Source organism: Tachyglossus aculeatus, chromosome 19 (genome assembly GCF_015852505.1).
Source record: "Tachyglossus aculeatus isolate mTacAcu1 chromosome 19, mTacAcu1.pri, whole genome shotgun sequence".
Classification (NCBI taxonomy): Eukaryota; Metazoa; Chordata; class Mammalia; order Monotremata; family Tachyglossidae; genus Tachyglossus; species Tachyglossus aculeatus.
The window spans coordinates 2071543-2099538 of record NC_052084.1 but is presented as its reverse complement, the minus strand read 5'-3'; the positions used below and the strand labels follow the sequence as shown (position 1 = coordinate 2099538).

General features: G+C 48.4%; 1 protein-coding gene across 1 annotated transcript in view; it reads right to left on the bottom strand.

Moving 5' to 3' along the window:
- Positions 1 to 27683, bottom strand: part of RYR2 (ryanodine receptor 2) — a 307123-nt gene extending 279440 nt beyond the window's left edge. The window contains exon 1 of the mRNA XM_038761058.1: positions 27603 to 27683. Within this exon, the coding sequence (XP_038616986.1) occupies positions 27603 to 27644 (42 nt within the window). The 5' untranslated portion in view covers positions 27645 to 27683. The remainder of the gene's footprint in view (positions 1 to 27602) is intronic.
- Positions 27684 to 27996: the final 313 nt, after the last annotated feature.

Here is a 27996-nt window from a genome sequence, read left to right as displayed (position 1 = left end):
TAAGCGCTTACTATGTGCAAAGCACTGTACTAAGCTCTGGGGAGATTAGGAGGGCAAGGGGCCAGGATCGCTTCACAGGCCATAAATATCAGCGGGGAGCAAGGAAGATCTATGGAAGACTTGTCCTTGCTGGGTTTCTGTGGGGAGGACTGGGGTGGAGAGGGGAAATAATAATAATAATAATAATAATAATAATAATAATAATAATGAAGGCATTTATTAAGCGCTTATTATGTGCAAAGCACTGTACTAGGCGCTGGGGAGATTAGGAGGGCAAGGGGCCGGGATCGCTTCACGGGCCAAAAATATCAGCGGGGAGCAAGGAAGATCTACGGAAGACTTGTCCATGCTGGGTTTCTGCGGGGAGGACTGGGGTGGAGAGGGGAAATAATAATAATAAGGAAGGCATTTATTAAGTGCTTACTATGTGCAAAGCACTGTACTAAGCGCTGGGGAGATTAGGAGGTCAAGGGGCCAGGATCGCTTCAAGGGCCAAAAATATCAGCTGGGAGCAAGGAAGAGCTACGGAAGACTTGTCCTTGCTGGGTTTCTGTGGGGAGGACTGGGGTGGAGAGGGGAAATAATAATAATAATAATAAGGAAGGCATTTATTAAGCGCTTACTGTGTGCAAAGCACTGTACTAAGCGCTGGGGAGATTAGGAGGGCAAGGGGCCAGGATCGCTTCACGGGCCAAGAATATCAGCGGGGAGCAAGGAAGATCTACGAAAGACTTGTCCATGCTGGGTTTCTGTGGGGAGGACTGGGGTGGAGAGGGAAAATAATAATAATAATAACAATAATGAAGGCATTTATTAAGTGCTTACTGTGTGCAAAGCACTGTACTAAGCGCTGGGGAGATTAGGAGGGCAAGGGGCCAGGATCGCTTCACAGGCCAAAAATATCAGCGGGGAACAAGGAAGATCTACGGAAGACTTGTCCATGCTGGGTTTCTGTGGGGAGGACTGGGGTGGAGAGGGGAAATAATAATAATAAGGAAGGCATTTATTAAGCGCTTACTGTGTGCAAAGCACTGTACTAAGCGCTGGGGAGATTAGGAGGGCAAGGGGCCAGGATCGCTTCACAGGCCAAAAATATCAGCGCGGAGCAAGGAAGATCTACGGAAGACTTGTCCATGCTGGGTTTCTGTGGGGAGGACTGGGGTGGAGAGGGGAAATAATAATAATAATAATAATAATAATAATAATGAAGGGATTTATTAAGTGCTTACTATGTACAAAGCACTGTACTAAGCGCTGGGGAGAACAGGTTGTCCCACGGTGGGGGGCTCACAGTCTTAATCCCCATTTTACAGATGAGGGAACTGAGGCCCAGAGAAGTGAAGTGACTTGCCCAAAGTCACCCAGCTGACAATTGGCAGAGCCGGGATTCGAACCCATGACTCGACTCCAAAGCCCCAGGCTCTTTCCACTGAGCCACGATGCTTCTCAAAGTCAAGGGTGTTGCGTCGTCCGGGCTAGGTCACTGCAGGGAGAGTTAGGGACGAAGAGGGGAGAGTCAGGGGTGGTGGATGGCCCACACTGGATCCCGAGAGGAGAATCGGAGGTATCGGATGGCCCGGGTGGTGTTTGTTAAGTGCTACGTGCCAGGCACTGTACTAAGCGATGGGGTGGATACAAGCAAATCAGGTTGGACACAGTCCCTGTCCCACTTGGAGCTCACAGTCTTAATCCCCCTTTTACAGATGAGGTAACTGAGGCCCAGAGAAGTTAAGCGACTTGCCCAGCGTCCCACAGCAGGCAAGCGGCGAAGCCGGGATTAGAACCCAGGTCCTTCCGACTCGCCGGCCCGGGCTCTATCCGCTGGGCCACGCTCCGTCTAGCATCTTCCTTGAGCCATAGGAGGGAATTTCCCGTTTGGCTTCATCAGTAAGCGGAGAGCGAGAGGCAAGAGCACTCAGCCACTCGGTAATACTAATAATAATTATTATTTCCCCCTTTTAGACTATGAGCCCACTGTTGGGTAGGGACTGTCTCTATATGTTGCCAACTTGTACTTCCCAAGTGCTTAGTACAGTGCTCTGCACACAGTAAGCGCTCAATAAATACGATTGATTGATTGATTGATAATAATAATAATAGTAATGGCATTTATTAAGCGCTTACGATGTGCAAAGCACTGTTCTAAGCACTGGGGAGATTACAAGGTGATCAGGTTGAGCCCCAGACTGAGCCCCTTCCTTCCTCTCCCCCTCATCCCCCTCTCCATCCCCCCATCTTACCTCCTTCCCTTCCCCACAGCACCTGTATATATGGATATATGGTTGTACATATTTATTACTCTATTTATTTATTTATTTATTTATTTATTTATTTTACTTGTACATTTCTATCCTATTTATTTTATTTTGTTGGTATGTTTGGTTCTGTTCTCTGTCTCCCCCTTTTAGACTGTGAGCCCACTGTTGGGTAGTGACTGTCTCTATGTGTTGCCAATTTGTACTTCCCAAGCGCTTAGTACAGTGCTCTGCATATAGTAAGCGCTCAATAAATACGATTGATTGATTGATTGATTGATTGATCAGGTTGCCCCATCACAGTTTTTAATCCCCATTTTTCAGATGAGGTAACCGAGGCCCAGAAAAGCGAAGTGACTTGCCCAAAGCCACACAGCTGACAATTGGGGGAGCCGGGATTTGACCCATGACCTCTGACTCCAAAGCCCGTGAAAATATCTGTCGATATTTTCATTTCCCGGCTCCAAACCCAAGCCTCTTTGACCTTTGCTTTATTTTAATACCGTTGACATAACCAGCCCCGGCCCGGCGGGGGGAAAGCTTTTTCTAAAAAAGAAAGTCCACCTCGGGCATCTAGCCGTTCCCCATTTATGTCCAAAAAGCGGCTTGTTCTCCGGGAGGCTGCCCGGTCCGCTGCTGCTATAAAAAATGGACTCGTGATTGGCATCTGCCTCACACGGGCACTGCCCTTTGGCCCTGAAAAAGGTTCCAAAAAAAGAAACACACGCAAGTTCACCCCAAACACAACTCGGGTCAATGTTCTGCTGCCCGGCCAGCGAAAAAAGAGCAGCCCTGGGAGTCCCTTCTGCAGCACCCTAATATTTTTCTCCCCCTGTAGACTGTAAGCTTACTGTGGGCAGGAAACGTCTCTATTACTCTCCCAAGTGCTCAGTACAGTGCTCTGCACACAGTAAGTGCTCAATAAATACGACTGGCTGACTTGCTTCATTCATCTCCCATCCTAACACTTACTACTACTAATAATAATGGCATTATTAAGCGCTTACTACATGCAAAGCACTGTTCTAAGCACTGGGGAGGTTACAAGGAGATCAGGTTGTCCCACGGTGGGGGGGTCACAGTTTTAATCCCCATTTTACAGATAATAATAATAATAACAATGGCATTTATTAAGCACTTACTATGTGCAAAGCACTGTACTAAGCACTGGGGAGGTTACAAGGAGATCGGGTTGTCCCACAGGGGGGTCACAGTTTTAATCCCCATTTTACAGATAATAATAATAATAATAACAATGGCATTTATTAAGCACTTACTATGTGCAAAGCACCGTTCTAAGTGCTGGGGAAGTTACAAGGCAATCAGATTGTCCCACTGGGGGCTCACAGTCTTAATCCCCATTTTGCAGATGAGGGCACTGAGGCCCAGAGAAGTGAAGTGGCTTGCCCAAAGTCACACAGCTGACAATTGGCAGAGCCGGGATTCGAACCCATGACCCCCGACTCCAAAGCCCGGGCTCTTTCCACTGAGCCACGCTGCTTCTCTGAGCACTTAGATCCAAAGCAGCCGTTTGTCTATTTCTATTAATGTCTGTCTCCCCCACGGACTGTAAGCTCACTGTGGGCCGGGAACGTGTCTGTTATATTGTTCCGTTGTACTCTCCGAAGCGCTAAGTACAGTGCTCTGCACACAGTAAGCGCTCAATAAGTAGGATTGGCTGGGTTCTAGTTCCTCCTCCGTCTGCATCCTTGACGGGGAAGGATTCTGACCAAAGAATAATGTAGGGCAGAGAGATCCAGACAGAAAACTAACACATAATTGACTGTAAATCTATTTGTACTTTATCTGTACCCTATTTATATTAACCATCAATCTCCCCCTCTAGACTGTAAGCTCACTGTGGGCAAGAAATGTGTCTATCGTTCTAGTGTCCTCTCCCAAGCGCTTAGTACAGTGCTTTAGACACAGTAAGCTCTCAATAAATACAATTGAATGAATGACTGAGTGCCCTAACCCCATAGCACCTGTATTTATGTTTGTACATATTTATTACTCTATTTATTTTACTTGTACATATCTATTCTAGTTATCTTATTTTGTTAATATGTTTTGTTTTGTTCTCTGTCCCCCCGTTCTAGACTGTGAGCCCACTGTTGGGTAGGGACCGTCTCTAGATGTTCCCAACTTGTACTTCCCAAGCGCTTAGTACAGTGCTCTGCGCACAGTAAGCGCTCAATAAATAAGATTGATCGCCCGCTCCAAAGCCCTCATTGGCTACCAAGGCCATGAATCACTGGGCCAAGGCCCAGCGTCAGTCCATGCTGAGGTCACGTGCCGTGTGGCCCTGGGCAAGTCACTTATAATAATAATAATGGCATTTATTAAGTGCTTACTATGAGCCACGCACTGTTGTAGATACCAGGTGATCAGGTTGTCCCACACTGGGCTCACGGTCTTCATCCCCATTTTACAGATGAGGCAACTGAGGCCCAGAGAAGTGAAGTGACGTGCCCAAAGTCACACAGCCGGCAAGTGGTGGAGCCGGGATTAGAACCCATGACCTCTGACTCCAAAGCCCGGGCTCTTTCCACTGAGCCATCCTGCTTCTTCATGCTGCTTCACATCACTTCTCCGTGCCTCACTTACCCCATCTGTAAAATGGGGATGAAGACTGTGAGCCCCATGTGGGACAGGGACTGGGTCCAACCCAATTTGCTTGTATCCACCCCGTGCTTAGTACGGGGCCTGGCACATAGTAAGCGCTTAACAAATACCATAATTTTTTTTTCACCCGTGTGCGGTCTTGCGCGTAAGACCCGTGTGCAGGGGCTTCACCGTGGGCTGCGCCCCTGCCTGCCGACTCAGTCGTGGCTCTCCAGGCCCCGGCGAGAACCAGACACAGTAAGCGCTCAATAAAGGATCGATTGACTGACGGGTGGGGTGGGAGTCAGTCGGACAATCGTATTTATTGAGCGCTTACTGTGTACAGAGCACCCCATCTCCTTCCTCCTCTACGCTTAGCCCCTTCCTCCCACTTCTTCTTTGCCCCACCTCTGCATCCCCATCTCCTTTCCAACCATGGAGAAGCAGCGTGGCTCAGTGGAGAGAGCCCGGGCTTTGGAGTCTGAGGTCATGGGTTCAAATCCCGGCTCCGCCAACTGTCAGCTGTGTGACTTTGGGCAAGTCACTTCACTTCTCTGTGCCTCAGTCCCCTCATCTGGAAAATGGGGATTAAGACTGTGAGGCCCCCCCCGTGGGACAACATGATCACCTTGTAACCTCCCCAGCGCTTAGAACGGTGCTTTGCACAGAGTAAGCGCTTAATAAATGCCATCATCAGTACTGAGTGCTTGGGAGAAGCAGCGTGGCTCAATGGAAAGAGCACGGGCTTGGGAGTCAGAGGTCACGGGTTCTAATCCCGGCTCCATCACTTGTCAGCTCTGTGACTCTGGGAAAGTCGATTCACTTCTCTGTGCCTCCGTTCCCTCATCTGGAAAATGGGGATGAAGACTGTGAGCCCCCCGTGGGACAACCTGATCGCCTTGTAGCCTCCCCAGCTCTTAGAACAGTGCTTTGCACGTAATAAGCGCTTAATAAATGCCATCATTATTATTATTATTCTCTGGGCCTCCGTTCCCTCACCTGTAAAATGGGGATGAAGACTGTGAGCCCCACGTGGGACAACCTGATCACCTCGTCACCTCCCCAGTGCTTAGAACAGTGCTTGGCACATAGTAAGTGCTTAACAAATACCATCTCATTGTTACTATTACTGGGAGAATAAAAGAGGACAATAAAAGAGCACTGTACTAAGCGCTTGGGAAGTCCAAGTTGGCAACATCTAGAGACAGTCCCTACCCAACAGTGGGCTCACAGTCTTAAAGGGGGAGACGGAGAACGAAACCAAACATACTAACAAAATAAGGAGAAAGGAACGGACACATTCCCTGCCCACGACGACTGGAGACCCCTTATATTGGCTATAAAATTACAAGCGCCTCTCAAGTGGCACTAAAAAATGGAAATAATCCCTAGCCCCAAACCCACAGGGCGGGTGCTACAGTATAATAACCTAATGATCTCCTTCCCAAAGTCTAGGCTTCATTATGCTTCTGGAGAGAAAAAGGACGGAGACATATGTTTCTTCTCACACTGCTGTGCTCCGAGTCACCCCTTTGGCCCTGCATCGCAGCACTCTAATTTCGGTCGAGGAAAACGTGGTCGGGACTGACACGTATAATGATGGATGGGTTTTGGGGGCCGGGGGCGTGGTGGTCCATGCTGGGTCACTTGGGGAGAGTCGGGTGGTCCGTGCCGGGTCACCGGGGGAGAGTCAGGGATGGAGAGGGACAAGGCAAGGTTTCCACTGGGTCACCGGTGGGGAAAGTCAGGCCGGGTGATTGATCCGCCTCTCCAGATTAAGATGAAGGACCAATCAATCAATACGGCACTCATTGAGCGTTTCCCGTGTGCAGACCACCGTACTAAGCGCTTGGAAGAGGACAGTACCGCAGAGTTGGGCGAGTCGCTTCACTTCTCTGGGTCACGGTTCCTTTCTCTGTAAAATGAAGATTAAAGCTGAGAGCCCCACGTGGGACACGGATCGTGTCCCTCCTGATGAGCTTCTATCTACCCCAGCGCTTAGTTCGGCGACCGGAACATAGTAAGTGCTTAACGAACACTATTTCCCAAAAAAAAAAAAAAGGGAGATCCTTTCCTCGGAAGTAATTTGGACCAACCCGTCCGCTTTCAATCTCGGATTCCCTCTAAGTGACATTTCAGATCCCCAGAGGGGCCTGAGATGGAGTCTCTGGTCCAAACCATCATCATCATCATCATCAATCGTATTTATTGAGCGCTTACTGTGTGCAGAGCACTGTACTAAGCGCTTGGGAAGTACAAGTTGGCAACATATAGAGACAGTCCCTACCCAACAGTGGGCTCACAGTCTAAAAGAGTGGGCTCACAGTCTAAAAGAAACCACCAGAATAACCCCACCCAGGGTGTTCCACGTGAGCCGGGAGGTCGGACGCAAGAGAGTGGCAGCCGATCCCAATGCCAATCGGCCCGTCCCTAAGTTTGTTCATTCATTCCATCATATTTATCGATGTGTGCAGAGCACCGTACTAAGCGCTTGGGAGAGTCCGCTAGAACAGTACAGACACATTCCCTGCCCACGACAAACTTTCAGTCTAGTGGGGAGCTTCGTGGCCCAGAATCGCTCTCCAACAGGCTCGACAGCCCAGAAGTTGAGCTTGAAATTCCCGGCGGAGAAAAGCTGGGAAGCTACAGCAGATCCCAACATCTACCAAGCCGGTCGGTCGATAGCATTTATCGAGCCCTGGCTGTGTGTAAAGCCCTCTGCCACAGGCTCGACTGTCACAGCCCAACGCCGGCTATGCGGTCAGTTCCAACCAGTTCCTCCAACAACCTGGGATCCCGCAGGGTCGGGACCGCAATCAAGGGGAGCCGTGTCTGCCTAGAAACCCACGCGGCTTCATTTTCCAAGCTTTCCCGCAGCAGCGCTCCGCTGAAATCTCCCCGGCCCAGCACTGCAGCCTGGGGAGAACTAATCCACATCTTACGTGGGAGGTTTCCACGCCACTGCAAGATCTCCCTCTCTGCTAGGCCTGGAGAGCACTAATCCTCCTCTTACAGGGAATGTTCGCCCTGCCACGGCAAGATAATCCCCATCTCAGCTCCGCCGGGCCCGGGGAGCACTTATCCGCATCTTCCGGGGGGCGGTCCACCCTGCCACTGCAAGATTTTCCCCATCTCGGCTCCAATTGTCAGAGAATCAAGCAAACTATTCCCGAGCCTCCTGCTCGCAAAGACATTCCAAGCTACGTGCACAGCCACTGCGGTCTTTTTGAGTCAGGGCGAGAAAAAACCCAACGACAGCAGAGATATGAATTTCTCCCACACACCCTAATGAAATGTGCCCGCTCTGAGGTTAGTTGTGCTGTTTAATCACAAACGCCATGAAGCAGCGAAACAAAACACATCCAGTTTGGAAACGCCGCAGTTTTAGTCTGAGGTCTGCAGAGATGTAGCTTTAATTGGTTACAAATCATTCCCGCAACATACACAAAACTCCGGAGGCATACGAGAGCTGTGTCTGCGCTGGACTGTCAAAGCCTCTCGAGGAGACAGATTTCCTTCTACTTCTCTGGTGACTCAGATCCAGCTGAATATTGACAAAGATCGTGGTAGCCCTAGACAGCTGCCTGGCTCTTCAAACCTGAGTCCAGAAGTTCGGTTTTAAATCGCAGGCAAAGAGGGGAAGCTAAAGCAGACCCCAATATCTACAAGGCTGGTCAATCAATCCATCGTATTTATTCATTCAATCGTATTTACTGAGCGCTTACTGTGTGCAGAGCACTGTACTATGCGCTTGGGACCGCGTATAGAGACGGTCCCTAACCAACAACAGGCTCACAAGGGACTAGAAGGGTTTATTGAGCATTTGCTCTGTGCGCAGCACTGTACTAGGCACTTGGGAGAGCACAATACAACAGAGTTGATAGACACATTCCCTGCCCACAACACGCTTATAGATCGGGGGGAGACAGGCATGGCTATTAATAGATGAAATTATGGATATTTTCTTATGGTATTTGTTAAGTGCTTACTACATGTTAGGCACTGTACTAAGTGGTGAGGTAGATACCAGCTAATAAAATAAATAAATAATTTTGGTATCTGTTAATAATAATAATAATAATGATTGGCATTTATTTATGTGCAAAGCACTGTTCTAAGCGCTGGGGAGGTTACAAGGTGATCAGGTTGTCCCACGTGGGGCTCACCCTCTTAATCCCCATTTTACAGATGAGGTAACTGAAGCACAGAGAAGTGAAGTGACTTGCCCAAAGTCACACAACTGACAATTGGCGGAGCCGGGATTTGAACCCCTGACCTCTGACTCCAAAGCCTGGGCTCTTTCCACTGGGCCACGCTGCTTCTCTAATAAGAATGGCATTTGTTAAGCTCCTACTATGTGCAAAGCACCATTATAAGCACTGGGATAGATCCAAGGTGATCAGGTTGTCCCACATGGGGCTCACTGTCTTCAGCCCCATTTTCCAGATGAGGTAACTGAGGCACAGAGAAGTGAAGCGACTTGCCCAGGGTCACGCAGCAGACACGTGGAGGAGCCGGCATTAGAACCAAGGTTCTTCGGACTCCAAGGCCCAACCTCTTTCCACTAGGCCATTCTGCCTCTCTAGGATATGAAAATAAATGCTATCGGATGAATAAAGGGTAAAAACCCTAATGTAATATCGCCTTCCATATACCCAAAGACTATTGTAAGTATACCCGCACACTTCCTTAGAAATACAAAGTTCTGAGCGTGTGCGCTCACAGGCCACGCAAGAAGAGGGACACTCGTCAGGGCTACAAGAGCGTATCCCAGCAGGCAAGAAAAGAGAGCCCACCACCCAAAATTATCTCTCCTGAACCGGAAATCTCCTCCCCATCTCGCCGCTTGGCTAAAATTAATTAATTAATTAATTTTTCATATTTACTGAGCGCTTACCGTGCGCAGAGCGCTGTACTAAGTGTTTGGGAAGTCCAAGTTGGCAACATATAGAGACGGTCCCTACCCAACAGCGGGCTCACAGTCTATTTTATTTTGTTAGTATGTTTGGTTTTGTCTCCCCCTTTTAGACTGTGAGCCCACTGTTGGGTAGGGACTGTCTCTATATGTTGCCAATTTGTACTTCCCAAGCGCTTAGTACAGTGTTCTGCACGCAGTAAGCGCTCAATAAATACGATTGATGATGATGATGATAGAAGGGGGAAACTCCCAGGTGGTTCTGGAAAACAAAGTTCCCAGGCAGCAGTGCAATAATCAGTTCTCTCCTCCTGTTCCTTGACCCTGTCAGTTCCGCCTCCGACAGAATAATAATAATAATAATAATAATGTTGGTATATGTTAAGCGCTTACTATGTGCCAAGCACTGTTCTAAGCACTGGGGTAGGTACAAGGTCATCAGGTTGTCCCACGTGGGGCTCACAGTCTTAATCAGAAGCAGCGTGGCTCAGTGGAAAGAGCCCGGGCTTTGGAGCCGGAGGTCACGGGTTCAAATCCCGGCTCCGCCACTTGTCAGCTGTGTGACTTGGGGCAAGTCACTGCACTTCTCTGGGCCTCAGTTCCCTCACCTGGAAAATGGGGATGAAGACTGTGAGCCCTCCGTGGGACAACCTCATCACCTTGGAACCTCCCCAGCGCTTAACGGTGCTTTGCACACGGTAAGCGCTTAATAAATGCTATCAGGAAAAAAAAAAAGCTGGACCGTCGTCACAACCAGGCTCTGCCATCAGATACCACAATGAGCCTGTTTGCCAGAAGTTGCAAGCACTTTGGAAAATTAAAGCATTAAATGCATTCGAGGTTAATATTTCAAAGAGCCCGGGTGCCGGTTGTAAGCCAGGCCCAGAGCCGTAGCTGTGGGGCAGATATTGCAGATAAGCTTCACCAAGAACCGAGAGGAATTACCAGCAACCCGCTCAAGATAATAATAATAATAATAATGATGATGATGGTATTTGTTAAGCACTTACTATGTGCCAAGCACCGTTCTAAGCTCTGGAAAGACACAAGGAGGCTGGCCCTCGGGGCCAAATCGCTATTTTCATGTTTCTGGGTGACGTTTCAAGTACGGTTGGCCCCGTCAAGACACTCTGTTTATTACTCTATTTATTTATTTATTCTACTTGTACATATCTATTCTATTTATTTTATTTTGTTAATATGCTTGGTTTTGTTCTCTGTCTCCCCCTTCTAGACTGTGAGCCCACTGTTGGGTAGGGACCGTCTCTAGATGTTGCCAACCTCCTTCTCTTCCCCACAGCACCTGTATATATGTATATATGTTTGTACATATTTATTACTCTATTTATTTATTTATTTATTTTACTTGTACATATCTATTCTATTTATTTTATTTTGTTAGTATGTTTGGTTTTGTTCCCTGTCTCCCCCTTTTAGGCTGTGAGCCCACTGTTGGGTAGGGACTGTCTCTATATGTTGCCAATTTGTACTTCCCAAGCGCTTAGTACAGTGCTCTGCACACAGTAAGCGCTCAATAAATACGATTGATTGATTGAAGTCGCTTCACTTCTCTTGGCCTCAGTTACCTCATCTGTAAAATGGGGATGAAGACCGTGAGCTCCCCGTGGGTCAACCTGATCACCTTGTGACCTCCCCAGCACTTAGAACAGTGCTTTGCACATAGTAAGCGCTTAATAAATGCTATCATTATTATTATTAGAACACGATCTACATGTTGGCACCCGTGGATTTGATGCGTGAAGAAAGATTGGTCCAGGTTGACTGCGCTGCCCGGAACTGCCTGTTTCTTTGCGTTTTTGCAACTTTACAGAATTTAATACAGATCAGAGGCGATCGGTGGCAACGGTATGAAAAAGCGTTCTGCTGGCGGATGTAATAGCATAGGAACGTATTATAAGTTATTATTAATAATAATAATAAATGTGGTATTGGTTAACTACTTACAATTTGCTAGGCATTACGCTAAGCTCTGGGGAAGTTACAAGAAAATCAGGTTGGACACAGTCCCTGCCCCACATGGAGCTCATAATTTAAGTAGGCTGAAAGACAGATATTTCATCCCTATTTTATAGAAAAGGAAACTGAGGCCCGGAGAAATTCAACAACTCGCCCAAAGTCATTCAACGGGCAAGTGGCAGAGTCAGGATTGGAACCCAGGTCCTCTGACTCCCAGGACCTTATTCTTATCACTGGGCCACATCGCTTCTCCCAAAAGCCCACTCAAGTCTTCTTACAGGAGACACGTCACAGAAAGCCAGTAATCTTGGAAAAAATCCAGAGAGATCCCAAGACGAGGGAACTTCATTAGCATTCGGTGGTTCTAAATGTCATTGAGACTGGATAACACCTGGGCTCTACCAAAACTTCCCGTCTTTCCATTACGCCACAACCTCTTCCCATCTTCAAAATCTCCCCAAAACAACCCTTCTTCAGGAAAACACCCTGATGGGTTATCCCTTCAGCAACTCTCACCTTTGAATGGACATCAGGTCTCTTGTGTCATTTCCGTTTTCATTTTTGGCTTGGATTCTTTCTTACCGAAAGAATCCTACTACTACTAGTAGAATCAATCAATCATTCAATCAATCATATTTATTGAGCGCTTACTGTGTGCACAGTACTGTAACTAAGCACTTGGGAAGAACAAGTTGGCAACAAATAGAGACAGTCCCTACCCAACAGTGGGCACACAGTCTAAAAGGGAGAGACAGAGAACAAAACCAAACATACTAACAAAATAAAATAAATAGAATAGATATGTACAAGTAAAATAAATAAATAAACAGAATCCTACTACTCTCCTACTGAGAGCTCACCTCCTCCAGGAGGCCTTCCCAGACTGAGCCCCCTTTTTCCTCTCCCCCTCCCCATCCCCCCCCCACCCTACTTCCTTCCCCTCCCCACAGCACCTGTATATATATTTGTACGGATTTATTACCCTATTTTACTTGTACGTATTTACTATTCTATTTATTCTGTTAATGATGCGCATCTAGCTTTATTTCTATTTATTCTGACGACTTGACACCTGTCCACACGTTTTGTTTTGTGGTCTGTCTCCCCCATCTAGGCTGTGAGCCCGTCGTTGGGTAGGGACCGTCTCTATGTGTTGCCGACTTGTACTTCCCAAGCGCTTAGTACAGTGCTCTGCACACCGTAAGTGCTCAATAAATACAACTGAATGAATGAATGAACGAACAGTTTTGTCGTTGCTTTATTTTCCCTTTGATTCTTTTTTCTTTTGGTATTAGTTAAGCGCTTATTATGTGGCAGGCACTGTACTAAGCACTAGGGTAGATACACAATAATCAGGTTGGTCGTAGTCCATGCCCCACACAGAGTTAATTCATTCATTCATTCATTCAGTCGTATTTATTGAGCACTTACTGTGTGCAGAGCACTGTACTAAGCGCTTGGGAAGTCCAAGTTGGCAACATATAGAGATGGTCCCTACCCAACAGCGGGCTCACAGTCTAGAAGGGGGAGACAGGAGAACAAAACCAAACATACTAACAAAATAAAATAAATAGAATAGATAGGTACAAGTAAAAATAAATAAATAAATAGAGTAATAAATATATACAAGCATATATACATGTATACAGATGCATTATCTCATGAGTCTAACTGGCTTATACAATAATAATAATAAATAATAATGACATTTATTAAGCACTTACTATGTGCAAAGCACTGTTCTAAGCACTGGGGAGGTCACAAGGAGCTCAGGTTGTCCCCCGGGGGGCTCACAGTCTTCATCCCCATTTTACCGATGAGGGAACTGAGGCTCAGAGAAGTGAAGAGACTTGCCCAAGGTCACACGGCAGACCCGTGACTCAGTGGAAAGAGCCCGGGCTTTGGAGTCAGAGGTCATGGGTTCAAATCCCGGCTCTGCCACTTGTCAGCTGTGTGACTCTGGGCAAGTCACTGCACTTCTCTGGGCCTCAGTTCCCTCACCTGGAAAATGGGGATGAAGACTGTGAGCCCCATGTGGGACAACCTGATCACCTTGTAACCTCCCCAGTGCTTAGAACAGTGCTGTGCACATAGTAAGAGCTTAATAAATACCATCATTATGTGGCGGAGCCGGGATTAGAACTCCTGACCTCCGACTCCCGAGCCCGGGCTCGTTCCACCGAGCCACGCGCTGCCTCCCTGATTATAATAATGATGGCATTTGTTAAACGCTTACGACATGCGAAGCTCGAGATCACAAGAAGTAGGGGAACGACACAGAAATGTATTTTTAAATACTGTACAGATTGGATTGGACCGGACTGGGCTGGACAGATGGGTTGAGCAAAACTTTCTGGGTCTATCCAATCGCCCACTCTGAAACATTAAAAAATAAAAAATAAAAAATCGGTGGGGTAGAGGGATAAATCTCTGAGGCTGGGATAGTGGCATCAAAGACAGACATTTCTGACCTGCTCTCCACGTTTTATTTATTATTATTAATAATAATAATAATAATGGCATTTATTAAGCGCTTACTATGTGCAAAGCACTGTTCTAAGCACTGGGGAGGTTACAAGGCAATCGTGTTGTCCCACGGGGGGCTTACAGTCTTAATCCCCGTTTTCCAGAAGAGGGAACTGAGGCCCAGAGAAGTGAAGTGACTTGCCCAAAGTCACACAGCTGACAATCGGCAGAGCCAGGATTTGAACCCATGACCTCTGACTGCAAACCCCGGGCTCTCTCCCGGGCTTTTTTTGACTTCAGGATGGTGGATTTCATCGTTCCTAGTGTCCCAGCACACCCCAAGACGGACACGATAATAATAATTGTGGTATTTCATTCATTCATTCATTCATTCAATCATATTTATTGAGCGCTTACTGTGTGCAGAGCATATCTGTTAAGCACTTATTATGCACCACGCACCTTAAGAATAATAATAATAATAATGATGGCATTTTGTTAAGCGCTTACTATGTGCGAAGCACTGTTCTAAGCACTGGGGGGGATACAAGGTGATCAGGTTGTCCCACGTGTGGCTCATAGTCTTAATCCCCCTTTTACAGACGAGGGAATCGGGCACAGTGGAGTTAAGTGACTGGCCCAAGGTCACACACAGCGGACGAGTGGCAGAGGAGGATTAGAACCCAGGCCCTTCCGACTCCCAAGCTCGGGATCTAGCCACAGAGCCATCCTGTTTTCTCAATTTACCTCCACTGGACACCGCTCTCTCCAAGACTCTGGTTCGGGAGGTCCCAACCAAGCAATACAAAATGACAAGTAGTCCTAGAAACGCTATTTAATGAGCGTCCAACGGGCGCAGTGCATTGCGCGAAGCGCTTGGGGAAGGACAACGGAAGCACAAGACACACACATTCCCTTACACTCCTACCAGGGAGACGGACACAAACATTCAACCTCCTTGGGTTCCCTGATGCCCTCCGGGTACCAGAAAATCATCCGCGTGCCAACTGAATATTGGACAGTGCCATAGAGAACAGTCTGCGTGTGGAATTTTTTGCCCAAAAAGCTCCCAGAAGCACGAATTATTTTATTTTCTTAATATGTTTGGTTTTGTTCTCTGTCTCCCCCTTCTAGACTGTGAGCCCGCTGTTGGGTAGGGACCGGCTCTAGATGTTGCCAACTTGGACTTCCCAAGCGCTTAGTACAGTGCTCTGCACACAGTAAGCGCTCAATAAATACGATTGATGATGATGATGTTGCCAATTTGTACTTCCCAAGCACTTAGTACAGTGCTCTGCACACAGTAAGCGCTCAATAAATACAATTGATTGATTGATTGATTCCTCTCCCCCTCCTCCCCCTCTCCATCCCCCCTGCCTTAACTCCTTCCCTTCCCCACAGCACCTGTATATATGTATATATGTTTGTACATATTTATTATTCTATTTATTTTCCTTGTACATATCTATTCTATTTATTTTATTTTGTTCATATGTTTGGTTTTGTTCTCTGTCTCCCCCTTCTAGGCTGTGAGCCCACTGTTGAGTAGGGACCGTCTCCATATGTTGCCAACTTGGACTTCCCAAGCACTTAGTACAGTGCTCTGCACACAGTAAGCGCTCAATAAATACGATCGATTGAGTGATTGATTGAAATAGAATTTAATAGACAAATGGATTTGCTAGACTGTAAATTCCCAAAGAACAGGGATTCTGTCATCTGACTTTGTTGCGCTCTCCCAAGAGCTTAGTACAGTGTTCTGCGCCTTTGGCAAGCAGCGTGGCTCAGTGGAAAGAGCCCGGGCTTGGGAGTCAGAGGTCACGGGTTCGAATCCCGGCTCTGCCACCTGTCTGCTGTGTGACACTGGGCAAGTCACTTCACTTCTGTGGGCCTCAGTGACCTCATCTGGAAAACGGGGCTTCAAGACCGTGAGCCCCACGTGGGACAACCTGATCACCTTGGATCCCCCCCCCACCAGCCCAGCGCTTAGAACAGTGCTTGGCACATAGTAAGCGCTTAACAAATGCCATTATTATTATTTATTATTATTAAATACCACCCACCTGGCTGGAACTAGCTAACCCCAACCCTCCCACGTGATTCTTTCTCAAGCCAAGAGGAGGGACGGAGCTTGGGGATACTAATCAGCAGTGTGGCTCAGGGGAAAGAGCCCGGGCTTGGGAGTCAGAGGTCATGGGTTCGAATCCCCGCTCTGCCACTTGTCTGCCGTGTGACACTGGGCAAGTCGTTTCACTTCTCTGGGCCTCAGTTTCCTCACCTGGAAAATGGGGGTGAAGACTGGGAGCCCCATGTGAGACAACTTGATGACCTTGTATAATAATAATAATCATGGTGGTATTTGTTAAGCGCTTCCTATGCGCAAAGTACTGTTCTAAGCGCTGGAGGGGATACAAGGTGATCAGGTTGTCCCACGGGGGGCTCACAGTCTTCATCTCATTTTACAGATGAGGGAACTGAGGCACAGAGAAGCTAAGTGGCTTGCCCAAGGTCACACAGCTGACAATAATAATAATGATAATGATGGCATTTATTAAGCGCTTACTATGTGCAAAGCACTGTTCTAAGCGCTGGGGGGATACAAGGTGATCAGGTTGTCTCACGTGGGGCTCACAGTCTTAATCCCCATTTTACAGATGAAGGAACTGAGGCCCAGAGAAGTTAAGTGACTTGCCCAAGGTCACAAAGCTGGCAAGTGGCGGAGCCGGGATTTGAACCCATGACCTCTGACTCTCAAGCCCGTGCTCTTTCCACTGAGCTACACTGCTTCCCCCCTAGCGCTTAGAACAGTGCTTGATGCATAGTAAGCGCTTAGCAGGTACCATCATCATCATTAGAACGGTGCTTGGCACATAGTAAACCCAATGCCGTCATTATTCATTCATTCATTCATTCATTCAATCGTATTTGTTGAGCGCTTACTGTGTGCAGAGCACTGTACTAAGCGCTTGGGAAGTCCAAGTTGAGATGGTCCCTACCCGACAGTGGGCTCCCAGTCTAGAAGGGGGACTGAATCATAAGTCACTTATGATTCAGTGACTTGCCCAGGGTCTCACAGCAGGCAAGTGGGGGAGCAGGATGAGAACCCGGGGCTTCTGACGAGAAGAGGACGTTGTATCAGAAGGTCACTAATGATGGGAAAAGGTCGACTGTGTCCTTCCGGGGTCTTTTCTAACCCTCCCTTGCCCTTCAAAGCGACACCTTGTCATCACCTGAGAGTTTGGAAAGGCTAATCCCGGCCTGCTCCGTCTCCCCGGCAGCCAGGACCGCGTTATCGGGAATTTTATCTCGCTCTGCGGGTCTCGGGCGAATGCCCGAGCCGTTGGCATTACTTTATATGTCCCGAAAGGCACGTAAAGGCCTCAACCTCCATTACGTCTTCCGATCACCCTGCCTCTGTCTGAGCTCATTCATTCAATCATATTTATTGAGCGCTTACTGTGTGCAGAGCACTGTACTAAGCTCAGCTTTAAGGCGGAAACCGCGGCGGGGTGCCCAGACCTTCTGAAATAGCCAAGCCGTTGGTTCAGTCTGTCGTATTTATTGAGCGCTTCGTGTGTGCAGAGCACTGGACTAAGCGCTTGGGAACTCCAAATGGGCAACTGAAAGAGACGGCCCCTAGCCCGCAACAGGCTCATGGTCTAGAAGGGGGGAGACAGACAACGAAACAAGTAGCCAGGTGTCAATACCATCAGAATAAATGAAATGATTGCTATATACACATCATTAATAAAATAGGTAGGGTAATAAATACGTACAAATATATGCCAGTGCTGTGGGGAGGGGAAGGGGGGTAAGTTAGAGAGGGAGGAAGGGAGAGGAAAAAAGGGGGGGCTCAGTCTGGGAAGGCCTCCCGGAGGAGGTGAGCTCTCAGAAGGGCTTTGAATAATAATAATATAATAATGTTGGCATTTGTTAAGCGCTTACTATGTGCAGAGCACTGTTCTAAGCACTGGGAGGAATACAAGCTGATCAGGTTGTCCCATGTGGGGCTCACAGTCTTAATCCCCGTTTTACAGATGAGGTAGCTGAGGCTCAGAGAAGCTAAGTGACTCGCCCGAGGTCACACAGCAGACATGTGGCGGAGTCGGAATTCGAACCCATGACCTCTGACTCCAAAGCCCGGGCTCTTTCCATCGAACCACGCTGCTGCTTCTAAAGATCTAAGCTTCTCACTACCCTTGACTCTTCACTGCATTAGTCTCCCCCCTTTTAGACTGTGAGCCCACTGCTGGGTAGGGACTGTCTCTATATGTTGCCAACTTGTACTTCCCAAGCACTTAGTACAGTGCTCTGCACACAGTAAGGGCTCAATAAATACTATTGATGATGATGATGATGAATAAATACGGTTGATGATTGATGATGATGATGTCTCCCCCTTTTAGACTGTGAGCCCACTGTTGGGTAGGGACCATCTCTACATGTTGCCAACTTGTACTTCCCAAGCGCTTAGTACAGTGCTCTGCACACAGTAAGCGCTCAATAAATACGATTGATGATGATGATGATTAGGTAGCCATTGGTTTTTCAAACAAGGGAGGAAGAGGGCTAGTTTGGCGGATCGGAGGGAGCAAAACGAACATAAGCATCCGCGGGAGGAGACGGGAGTAGGCCCGACCCTCTTCGAACTAAAAGCCGAAACAAAATGAATTAAATTCCCCCCGTCGGGGCCTGATAAAACGCCTCAGTCGAGAGGAAAGGTTTGGGACAGTTCGCCACGTTCGTGCTGTATTCTTAACAAGCTCAAAAGCTGCCCTAAGCTAAAGGGGCCTTGATGAGGTATTATTATCTGAATAGTCATTCTTTCAATCGTATTTATTGAGCGCTGACTGTGTGCGGAGCACCGAATGTTGCCGATTTGTACTTCCCAAGCGCTTAGTACAGTGTTCTGCACACAGTAAGCGCTCAATAAATACGATTGATGATGATGATGATGAAAGTACCATTCGGCAACAGATAGAGACAATTCCGTCCCAACAGTGGGCTCACAGTCTAGAAGAATAATAGAAGAAGAAGAATAGAACAATAATGATAATATTTGTTAAGCGCTTACTATATACCAAGCGCCGGATTAAGCGCTGGGAGTCACTGCTATCCGTCATGAATGCTGCATGATGGATTACATATTTACTGTTCTATTTATTTTGTTAATGATGTGCATCTAGCTTTACTTCTATTTATTCTGATGACTTGACACGTGTCCACAGGTTTTGTTTTGTCGTCCGTCTCCCGCTTCTAGACTGTGAGTCCGTTGTCGGGTAGGGACCGTCTCTATATGTTGCCGACTTGGACTTCCCAAGCACTCAGTCCAGTGCTCTGCACACAGTAAGCGCTCAATAAATACGATTGATGATGATGATGATGAAAGTACCATTCGGCAACAGATAGAGACAATTCCGTCCCAACAGTGGGCTCACAGTCTAGAAGAATAATAGAAGAAGAAGAATAGAACAATAATGATACTATTTGTTAAGCGCTTACTATATACCAAGCGCCGGATTAAGCGCTGGGAGTCACTGCTATCCGTCATGAATGCTGCATGATGGATTACATATTTACTGTTCTATTTATTTTGTTAATGATGTGCATCTAGCTTTACTTCTATTTATTCTGATGACTTGACACCTGTCCACAGGTTTTGTTTTGTCGTCCGTCTCCCGCTTCTAGACTGTGAGTCCGTTGTCGGGTAGGGACCGTCTCTATGTGTTGCCGACTTGGACTTCCCAAGCGCTCAGTCCAGTGCTCTGCACACAGTAAGTGCTCAATAAATACGACTGGATGAATGAATGAATGATTAATAAGAAGAATTGCAGTATTTTGCCTTCCATTCTGGATCATCTATCCATTTGGCTAATAATAATAATAATAATAATAGTAGCACTTGTTAAGCGCTTCCTATGTGCCAGGCGCTGTACTAAGCAGTGGGGTAGAGATGAGGTAATCAGGTTGGACACAGTCCCTGTCCCACGTGGGACTCACAGCCTTAATCCCTATTTTACAGATGAGGAAACTGAGGCACAGCAGCGTGGCTCAGTGGAAAGAGCCCGGGCTTTGGAGTCAGAGGCCACGGGTTCAAATCCCGGCCCCGCCACTTGTCAGCTGGGTGACTTTGGGCAGGTCACTTCACTTCTCTGGGCCTCAGTTCCCTCATCTGGAAAATGGGGATGAAGACTGGGAGCCCCTCATGGGACAACCTGATCTCCTTGTATCTACCCCAGCGCTTAGAACAGTGCTTTGCACATAGTAAGCGCTTAACAAATGCCAACATTATTATTATTATTATTATTATTGCGTGACTAGCTCAAGGTCACAGCAGAGCCAGGATTAGAACCCAGGTCCTCTGTCTCCGTGCTCTTTCCACTGGGCCATGCTGCTCCCGACCCCAGCCCCACAGCGATTCTGTAAATATCTTGATATTCTACTGTTTTTTCCACCTATAATTTTAATGTGTGTCTCCCCCTCTAAGCTGTAAACTCTTCACGGGTACAGATTGTGTCTACCAACTCTCCCCCTTCTAGACTGTGAGCCTGTTGTCGGGTAGGGGCCGCCTCTATATGTTGCCGACTTTTCCTTCCCAAGCGCTTAGTACAGCGCTCTGCACACAGTAAACACTCAATAAATCCGATTGAATGAATGAATGAATGACTAATAATAAGAATTACAGCCTTTTGCCTTCCCCTCTGGGTCATCTACCCACTTGGCTAATAATAATAATAACAGTAGCACTTGTTAAGCGCTTCCTATGTGCCAGGCGCTGTACTAAGCACTGGGGTAGAGACGAGGTAATCAGGTTGGACACAGTCCCTGCCCCACGTGGGACTCACGGTCTTAATCCCTATTTTACAGGTGAGGAAACTGAGGCACAGAGAAGTTACGTGACTAGCTCAAGGTCACAGAAGAGTCGGGATTAGAACCCAGGTCCTCTGTCTCCGTGCTCTTGCCGCTAGGCCACGCTGCTTCTGATCCCAGCCCCACGGCGATTTTGTAAATATCTTGATTACTGTTTTCCCCACCTATAATTTTAATGTGCGTCTCCCCCTCTAAACTGTAAACTCCTCACGGGCACGGATTGTGTCTACCAACTCTCCCCCTTTTAGACTGTGAGCCCACGGTTGGGTAGGGACCGTCTCTATATGTTGCCAACTTGGACTTCCCAAGCGCTTAGTACAGTGCTCTGCACACAGTAAGCACTCAATAAATACGATTGATTGATTGATTGATTGCCAAGAGCTTAGTACAGTGCTCTGCACACAGTCAGCGCTCAATAAATACGATTGAATGAGTGAACTTTGTTGTTTGGGGCTTTCCCAAGCACTTAGTTCAGTGCTCCGCACACAGTAAGTGAGCAATAAATGTCTTTATTCATTCCAAACTACATGCTGGGGTCCAAGCGCTTGGTACAGTGCTCTGCACACAGTAAGCGATAAGTGAAGTTGTACATATTTATTCTATTTATTTTATTTGGTTTATACATTTTGTTTTGTTCCCTGTCTCCCCCTCCTAGACTGTGAGCCCGCTGTTGGGTAGGGACCGTCTCTAGATGTTGCCAACTTGGACTCCCCAAGCGCTTAGTACGGTGCTCTGCACATAGTAAGCGCTCAATAAATACGATTGAATGAATGAATGAATGAATAAATACGATTGAATGAATGAACTCTGTTGTTTGGGGCTTTCCCAAGCACTTAGTTCAGTGCTCCGCACACAGTAAGTGAGCAATAAATGCCTTTATTGATTCCAAGCTACGTGCGGGGGTCCAAGCGCTTGGTACAGTGCTCTGCACACAGTAAGCGCTCAATAAATACGATTGAATGAATGAACTTTGTTGTTTGGGGCTTTCCCAAGCACTTAGTTCAGTGCTCCGCACACAGTAAGTGAGCAATAAATGCCTTTATTGATTCCATGCTACGTGCGGGGGTCCAAGCGCTTGGTACAGTGCTCTGCACACAGTAAGCGCTCAATAAATACGATTGAATGAATGAACTTTGTTGTTTGGGGCTTTCCCAAGCACTTAGTTCAGTGCTCCGCACACAGCAAGTGAGCAATAAATGCCTTTATTGATTCCAAGCTACGTGCGGGGGTCCAAGCGCTTGGTACAGTGCTCTGCACACAGTAAGCGCTCAATAAATACGATTGAATGAATGAACTTTGTTGTCTGGGGCTTTCCCAAGCACTTAGTTCAGTGCTCTGCACACAGCAAGTGAGCAATAAATGTCCTTATTGATTCCAAGCTACGTGCGGGGGTCCAAGTGCTTGGTACAGTGCTCTGCACACAGTATGCGCTCAATAAATACGATTGAATGAATGAACTTTGTTGTTTGGGGCTTTCCCAAGCACTTAGTTCAGTGCTCCACACACAGTAAGTGAGCAATAAATGTCTTTATTGATTCCAAACTACGTGCTGGGGTCCAAGCGCTTGGTACAGTGCTCTGCACACAGTAAGCGCTCAATAAATACGATTGAATGAATGAACTTTGTTGTTTGGGGCTTTCCCAAGCACTTAGTTCAGTGCTCCGCACACAGCAAGTGAGCAATAAATGCCTTTATTGATTCCAAGCTACGTGCGGGGGTCCAAGCGCTTGGTACAGTGCTCTGCACACAGTCAGCGATAAGTGAAGTTGTACATATTTATTCTATTTATTTTATTTGGTTTATATGTTTGGTTTTGTTCTCTGTCTCCCCCTTCTAGACTGTGAGACCACTGTTGGGTAGGGACTGTCTCTATATGTTGCCAACTTGGACTTCCCAAGCGCTTAGTACGGTGCTCTGCACATAGTAAGCGCTCAATAAATACGATTGAATGAATGAATGAATGAATAAATACGATTGAATGAATGAACTTTGTTGTCTGGGGCTTTCCCAAGCACTTAGTTCAGTGCTCTGCACACAGCAAGTGAGCAATAAATGTCCTTATTGATTCCAAGCTACGTGCGGGGGTCCAAGCGCTTGGTACAGTGCTCTGCACACAGTATGCGCTCAATAAATACGATTGAATGAATGAACTTTGTTGTTTGGGGCTTTCCCAAGCACTTAGTTCAGTGCTCCACACACAGTAAGTGAGCAATAAATGTCTTTATTGATTCCAAACTACGTGCTGGGGTCCAAGCGCTTGGTACAGTGCTCTGCACACAGTAAGCGCTCAATAAATACGATTGAATGAATGAACTTTGTTGTTTGGGGCTTTCCCAAGCACTTAGTTCAGTGCTCCGCACACAGCAAGTGAGCAATAAATGCCTTTATTGATTCCAAGCTACGTGCGGGGGTCCAAGCGCTTGGTACAGTGCTCTGCACACAGTCAGCGATAAGTGAAGTTGTACATATTTATTCTATTTATTTTATTTGGTTTATATGTTTGGTTTTGTTCTCTGTCTCCCCCTTCTAGACTGGGAGACCACTGTTGGGTAGGGACTGTCTCTATATGTTGCCAACTTGGACTTCCCAAGCGCTTAGTACGGTGCTCTGCACATAGTAAGCGCTCAATAAATACGATTGAATGAATGAATGAATAAATACGACTGAATGAATGAACTTTGTTGTTTGGGGCTTTCCCAAGCACTTAGTTCAGTGCTCCGCACACAGTAAGTGAGCAATAAATGTCTTTATTGATTCCAAGCTACGTGCGGGGGTCCAAGCGCTTGGTACAGCGCTCTGCACACAGCGCTCAATAAATACGACTGAATAATAATGATGGCATTTGTTAAGCGCTTACTATGCGCAAAGCACCGTTCTAAGCGCTGGGGAGGTTCCAAGGGGATGAGGCTGTCCCACGGGGGGCTCACAGTCTTCATCCCCATTTTCCAGATGAGGTCACTGAGGCCCAGAGAAGTGAAGCGACTCGCCCAGAGTCACACCGCTGACAAGCGGCGGCGCCGGGATTGGAACCCATGACCCATGACCCATCCCCCCATCTTACCTCCTTCCCTTCCCCACAGCACCTGTATATATATATATATATATATATATATATATGTTTGTACATATTTATTACTCTATTTATTTATTTATTTATTTATTTATTTATTTGTACATATCTATTCTATTTATTTTATTTTGTTAGTATGTTTGGTTTCGTTCTCTGTCTCCCCCTTTTAGACTGTGAGCCCACTGATGGGTAGGGACCGTCTCTATACGTTGCCAATTTGTACTTCCCAAGCGCTTAGTACAGTACTCTGCACATAGTAAGCGCTCAATAAATACGATTGATGATGATGATGATGATGATGACCTCTGAGTCCAAAGCCCGGGCTCTTCCCGCCGAGCCACGCCGCTTCAATTGAATGAATGGGGGGAATCACATCCAACAGTCCCTATGGCACATGGTCTTGGAGGCGAAGAGAGAGAGGCTAGAGTAACCCCAATTTTCAGGGCCCCGAGAAGTGAAGTGACCTGTCCAAGGTCACACAGCAGGACAACGCCAGAGCTGGGATTAGAACTCAGGTCTCCTGACCCCTTAGACTCTGTCTCTTCCCCGTCACGCCGCGAGTTTTTCCTCTCCACCCTTTCCCCTTAGCCACCCGGCTCCCACCGTCACTGAGGAGGAGGCATTTTGTGTTCCTTCATTCAATCGTATCCATTGAGCGCTTACTGTGTGCCGAGCACTGTACTGAGCGCTTGGAAGGGCACAATCGAACAACAAAACCGACACATTCCCCCCCCCACGACGATCTTACAGTCTAGATCGTGGATTTTACTCTCCCAAGCCTTTAACACAGAGAGCTCCTCACATCACTGAGCCCGGGCGTCAAAGGTCATGGGTTCAAATCCCGGCTCCGCCCCTGGTCAGCTGTGGGATTTTGAGCAGGTCACTTCACTTCTCTGAGCCTCAGTTCCCTCATCTGCGAAATGGGGATGGAGACTGGGAGCCCCCCGTGGGACAACCCGATTACCTAGTACGTACCCCAGCGCTTAGAACAGGGCTTGGCACATAGTAAGCGCTTAACAAATACCATTAAAAGAAAAACGGATTGTAAGCTTCTTGAGGGCAGGAAGCATGTCAAATGGGGATGAAGACTGTGAGCTCCCCGTGGGACAGCCTGATTACCTTGTAAGCTCCCCGGTGCTTAGAACAGTGCTTTGCACATAGTAAGCACTTAATAAATGCTATTATTATTATTATTATTATTACTATTATTATTATTATTATTTCCCTGGGCAAGGGCCAGTCGATGCTGACCCACCGGAAAGTTTCGGGGTCTGTGGCCTCATGCCGGGGGTAGGGGCTGAGAGAGGGTCTGCCCCTCTTCCCCTAGACTGTAGGCCCGTTGCGGGCAGGGATCGTCTCTCTCTCTCACTGTATTGTACTTCCTGAGCGCTTAGTACAGTGCTCTGCACACAGTTAGCAATTGCTAATAATCGTAATAGTACTGTTGGTATTTGTTAAGCGCTTACTACGTGCCAGGCACCGTTCTAAGCGCTGGGGGGGGATACAAGGTAATCAGGTTGTCCCACGTGGGGCTCACGGTCTTCACCCCCATTTGACAGATGAGGTCACTGAGGCCCGGAGAATCAATCATTCATATTTATTGAGCGCTTACTGTGTGCAGAGCACTGTACTAAGCGCTTGGGAAGTACAAGTTGGCAACATATAGAGACAGTCCCTACCCAACAGTGGGCTCACAGTCTGAGTAGCTTGCCCAAGGTCACACAGCAGACAATTGAAGAAGCCGGGATTAGAACCCACGGCCTCTGACCCGAAGCCCGGGCTGCTTACTACGAGCCGAGCACTGTTCTAAGTGCTCGGGGAGCTACGAGGCCACCAGGTTGTTCCCCGGGGGGCTCCCAGTCTTCATCCCCATTCTCCACACGAGGTCACTGAGGCCCGGAGAAGTGAAGTAGCTTTCCCAAGGTCACACAGCAGACAATTGAAGAAGCCGGGATTAGAACCCACGGCCTCTGACCCCAAGCCCGGGCTCTTTCCACTAAACCCGGCTGCTTACTACGAGCCGAGCACTGATCTGAGCGCTCGGGGAGCTACCGGGCCACCAGGTTGTCCCCCGGGGGGGGGGGGGGGGGGGCTCCCAGTCTTCATCCCCATTTGACAGGTGAGGAAACTGAGGCCCGGAGAAGCGACGGGCCCAAGGTCACCCAGCTGACAAGTGGCGGGGCCGGGATTCGAACCCAGGCCTTCCGACTGCCAAGGCCGGGCTCTTGCCGCTAGGCCAGGCTGCTTCGGCTCCCTAAATCCTTTGGGATCGATCGGATGGATGGAATCGGAGGGAATAGGAGGGAATTGGGCCTGGGGGGGCGGAGGGAGATGGGGAGCCCCCTCCTCCTCCTCCTCCTCCTCCTCCTCCTCCTCCTCCATCCGGACCCCCGACCCCCGCGGGGACCAGGGGGATGGGGAGGAGGGGGCGCACGAGCACACACACACACACACACACACACACACACACACACACACACACACACACACACACACACACACACCCTGCATCCCCCGCATCCCCTCCGCCCCCCACCGGGAGCCGGCTTTGGCCCCGGGCCGTGCTCCCCCCGGGTCACACCCGCAGACACACGCACACATGGGGACACAGACACACACACACACACACACACACACACACACACACACACACACTGACACACACATAGATACACACACGGACACACACACAGAGACACACACAGACACTGACACACAAATATATATATACTGGCACACACAGATACACACACACACACACGCACACGGGCACATACTGGCGCACACACAGACACCGACACACACACACAAATGCACACTGGCCCACAAAGACACCCACTGACACACACTGACACGCGCGCACACACACACACAAATGCACACTGACCCCCCAAAGACACCCACTGACACGCACAGACACACAGGCGCGCAGACACACACTGACACGCGCGCGCGCGCACACACACACACACACACACAAATGCACACTGACACACACAGACACACAGGCGCGCAGACACGCACTGACACGCGCGCACACACACACAAATGCACACTGACCCACCAAGACACCCACTGACACGCACAGACACACACGCGCGCAGACACACACTGACACGAGCACGCACACACACAAATGCACACTGACCCGCAAAGACACCTACTGACACGCACAGACACACGGGCGCGGGCGCAGACACACACCGGCCCGCACACACACAAACACACACTGGCGCACAGACACACACACGGACACGGACCCACAGACGCACCCACGGACACACACTGACACAGACAGACAGACGCAGACACTGACACCCAAACCCACAGGGCCGCACTCAGAGGCACACACTGACCCCCAAAGCCCCGGACCCGCACGGACAGACGCACACAAACCACACACACACACACACACACACACACACACAACACGCTCGGGGCTCACAGTTCTGAGGAATTGTATCTCATCCTCTCCTTCATCGGCCATGGCTCGGCCCGACCGCCCGCAGGAGCCCCGCTCCTCCCGATCCCGCCGGTGGTGGTGGTGGTGGTGACGGGGGTGGTGGTGGTGATGGTGGTGGTGGTGGTCCTCTCCTCCTGGTCCTCCTCCCTCCTCCCTCGTGCCGGTGCGGTGGTCCTCCCGATCCCGGTGGTCTCTCCCACCACCGCCGCCGCAGGAGGAGGAGGAGGAGGAGGAGGAGGAGGAGGAGGAAGAAGGGAGGAGGAGGAGGCCTGTCCGTCCAGGCCCAGGTGCCCGGGGTTGGGGGGCGGGGGGCGGGGGCTGGGCCCGCCCCGCCCTGCACCCACAGGATGGACAGGGACGATGGAGGAGGAGGAGG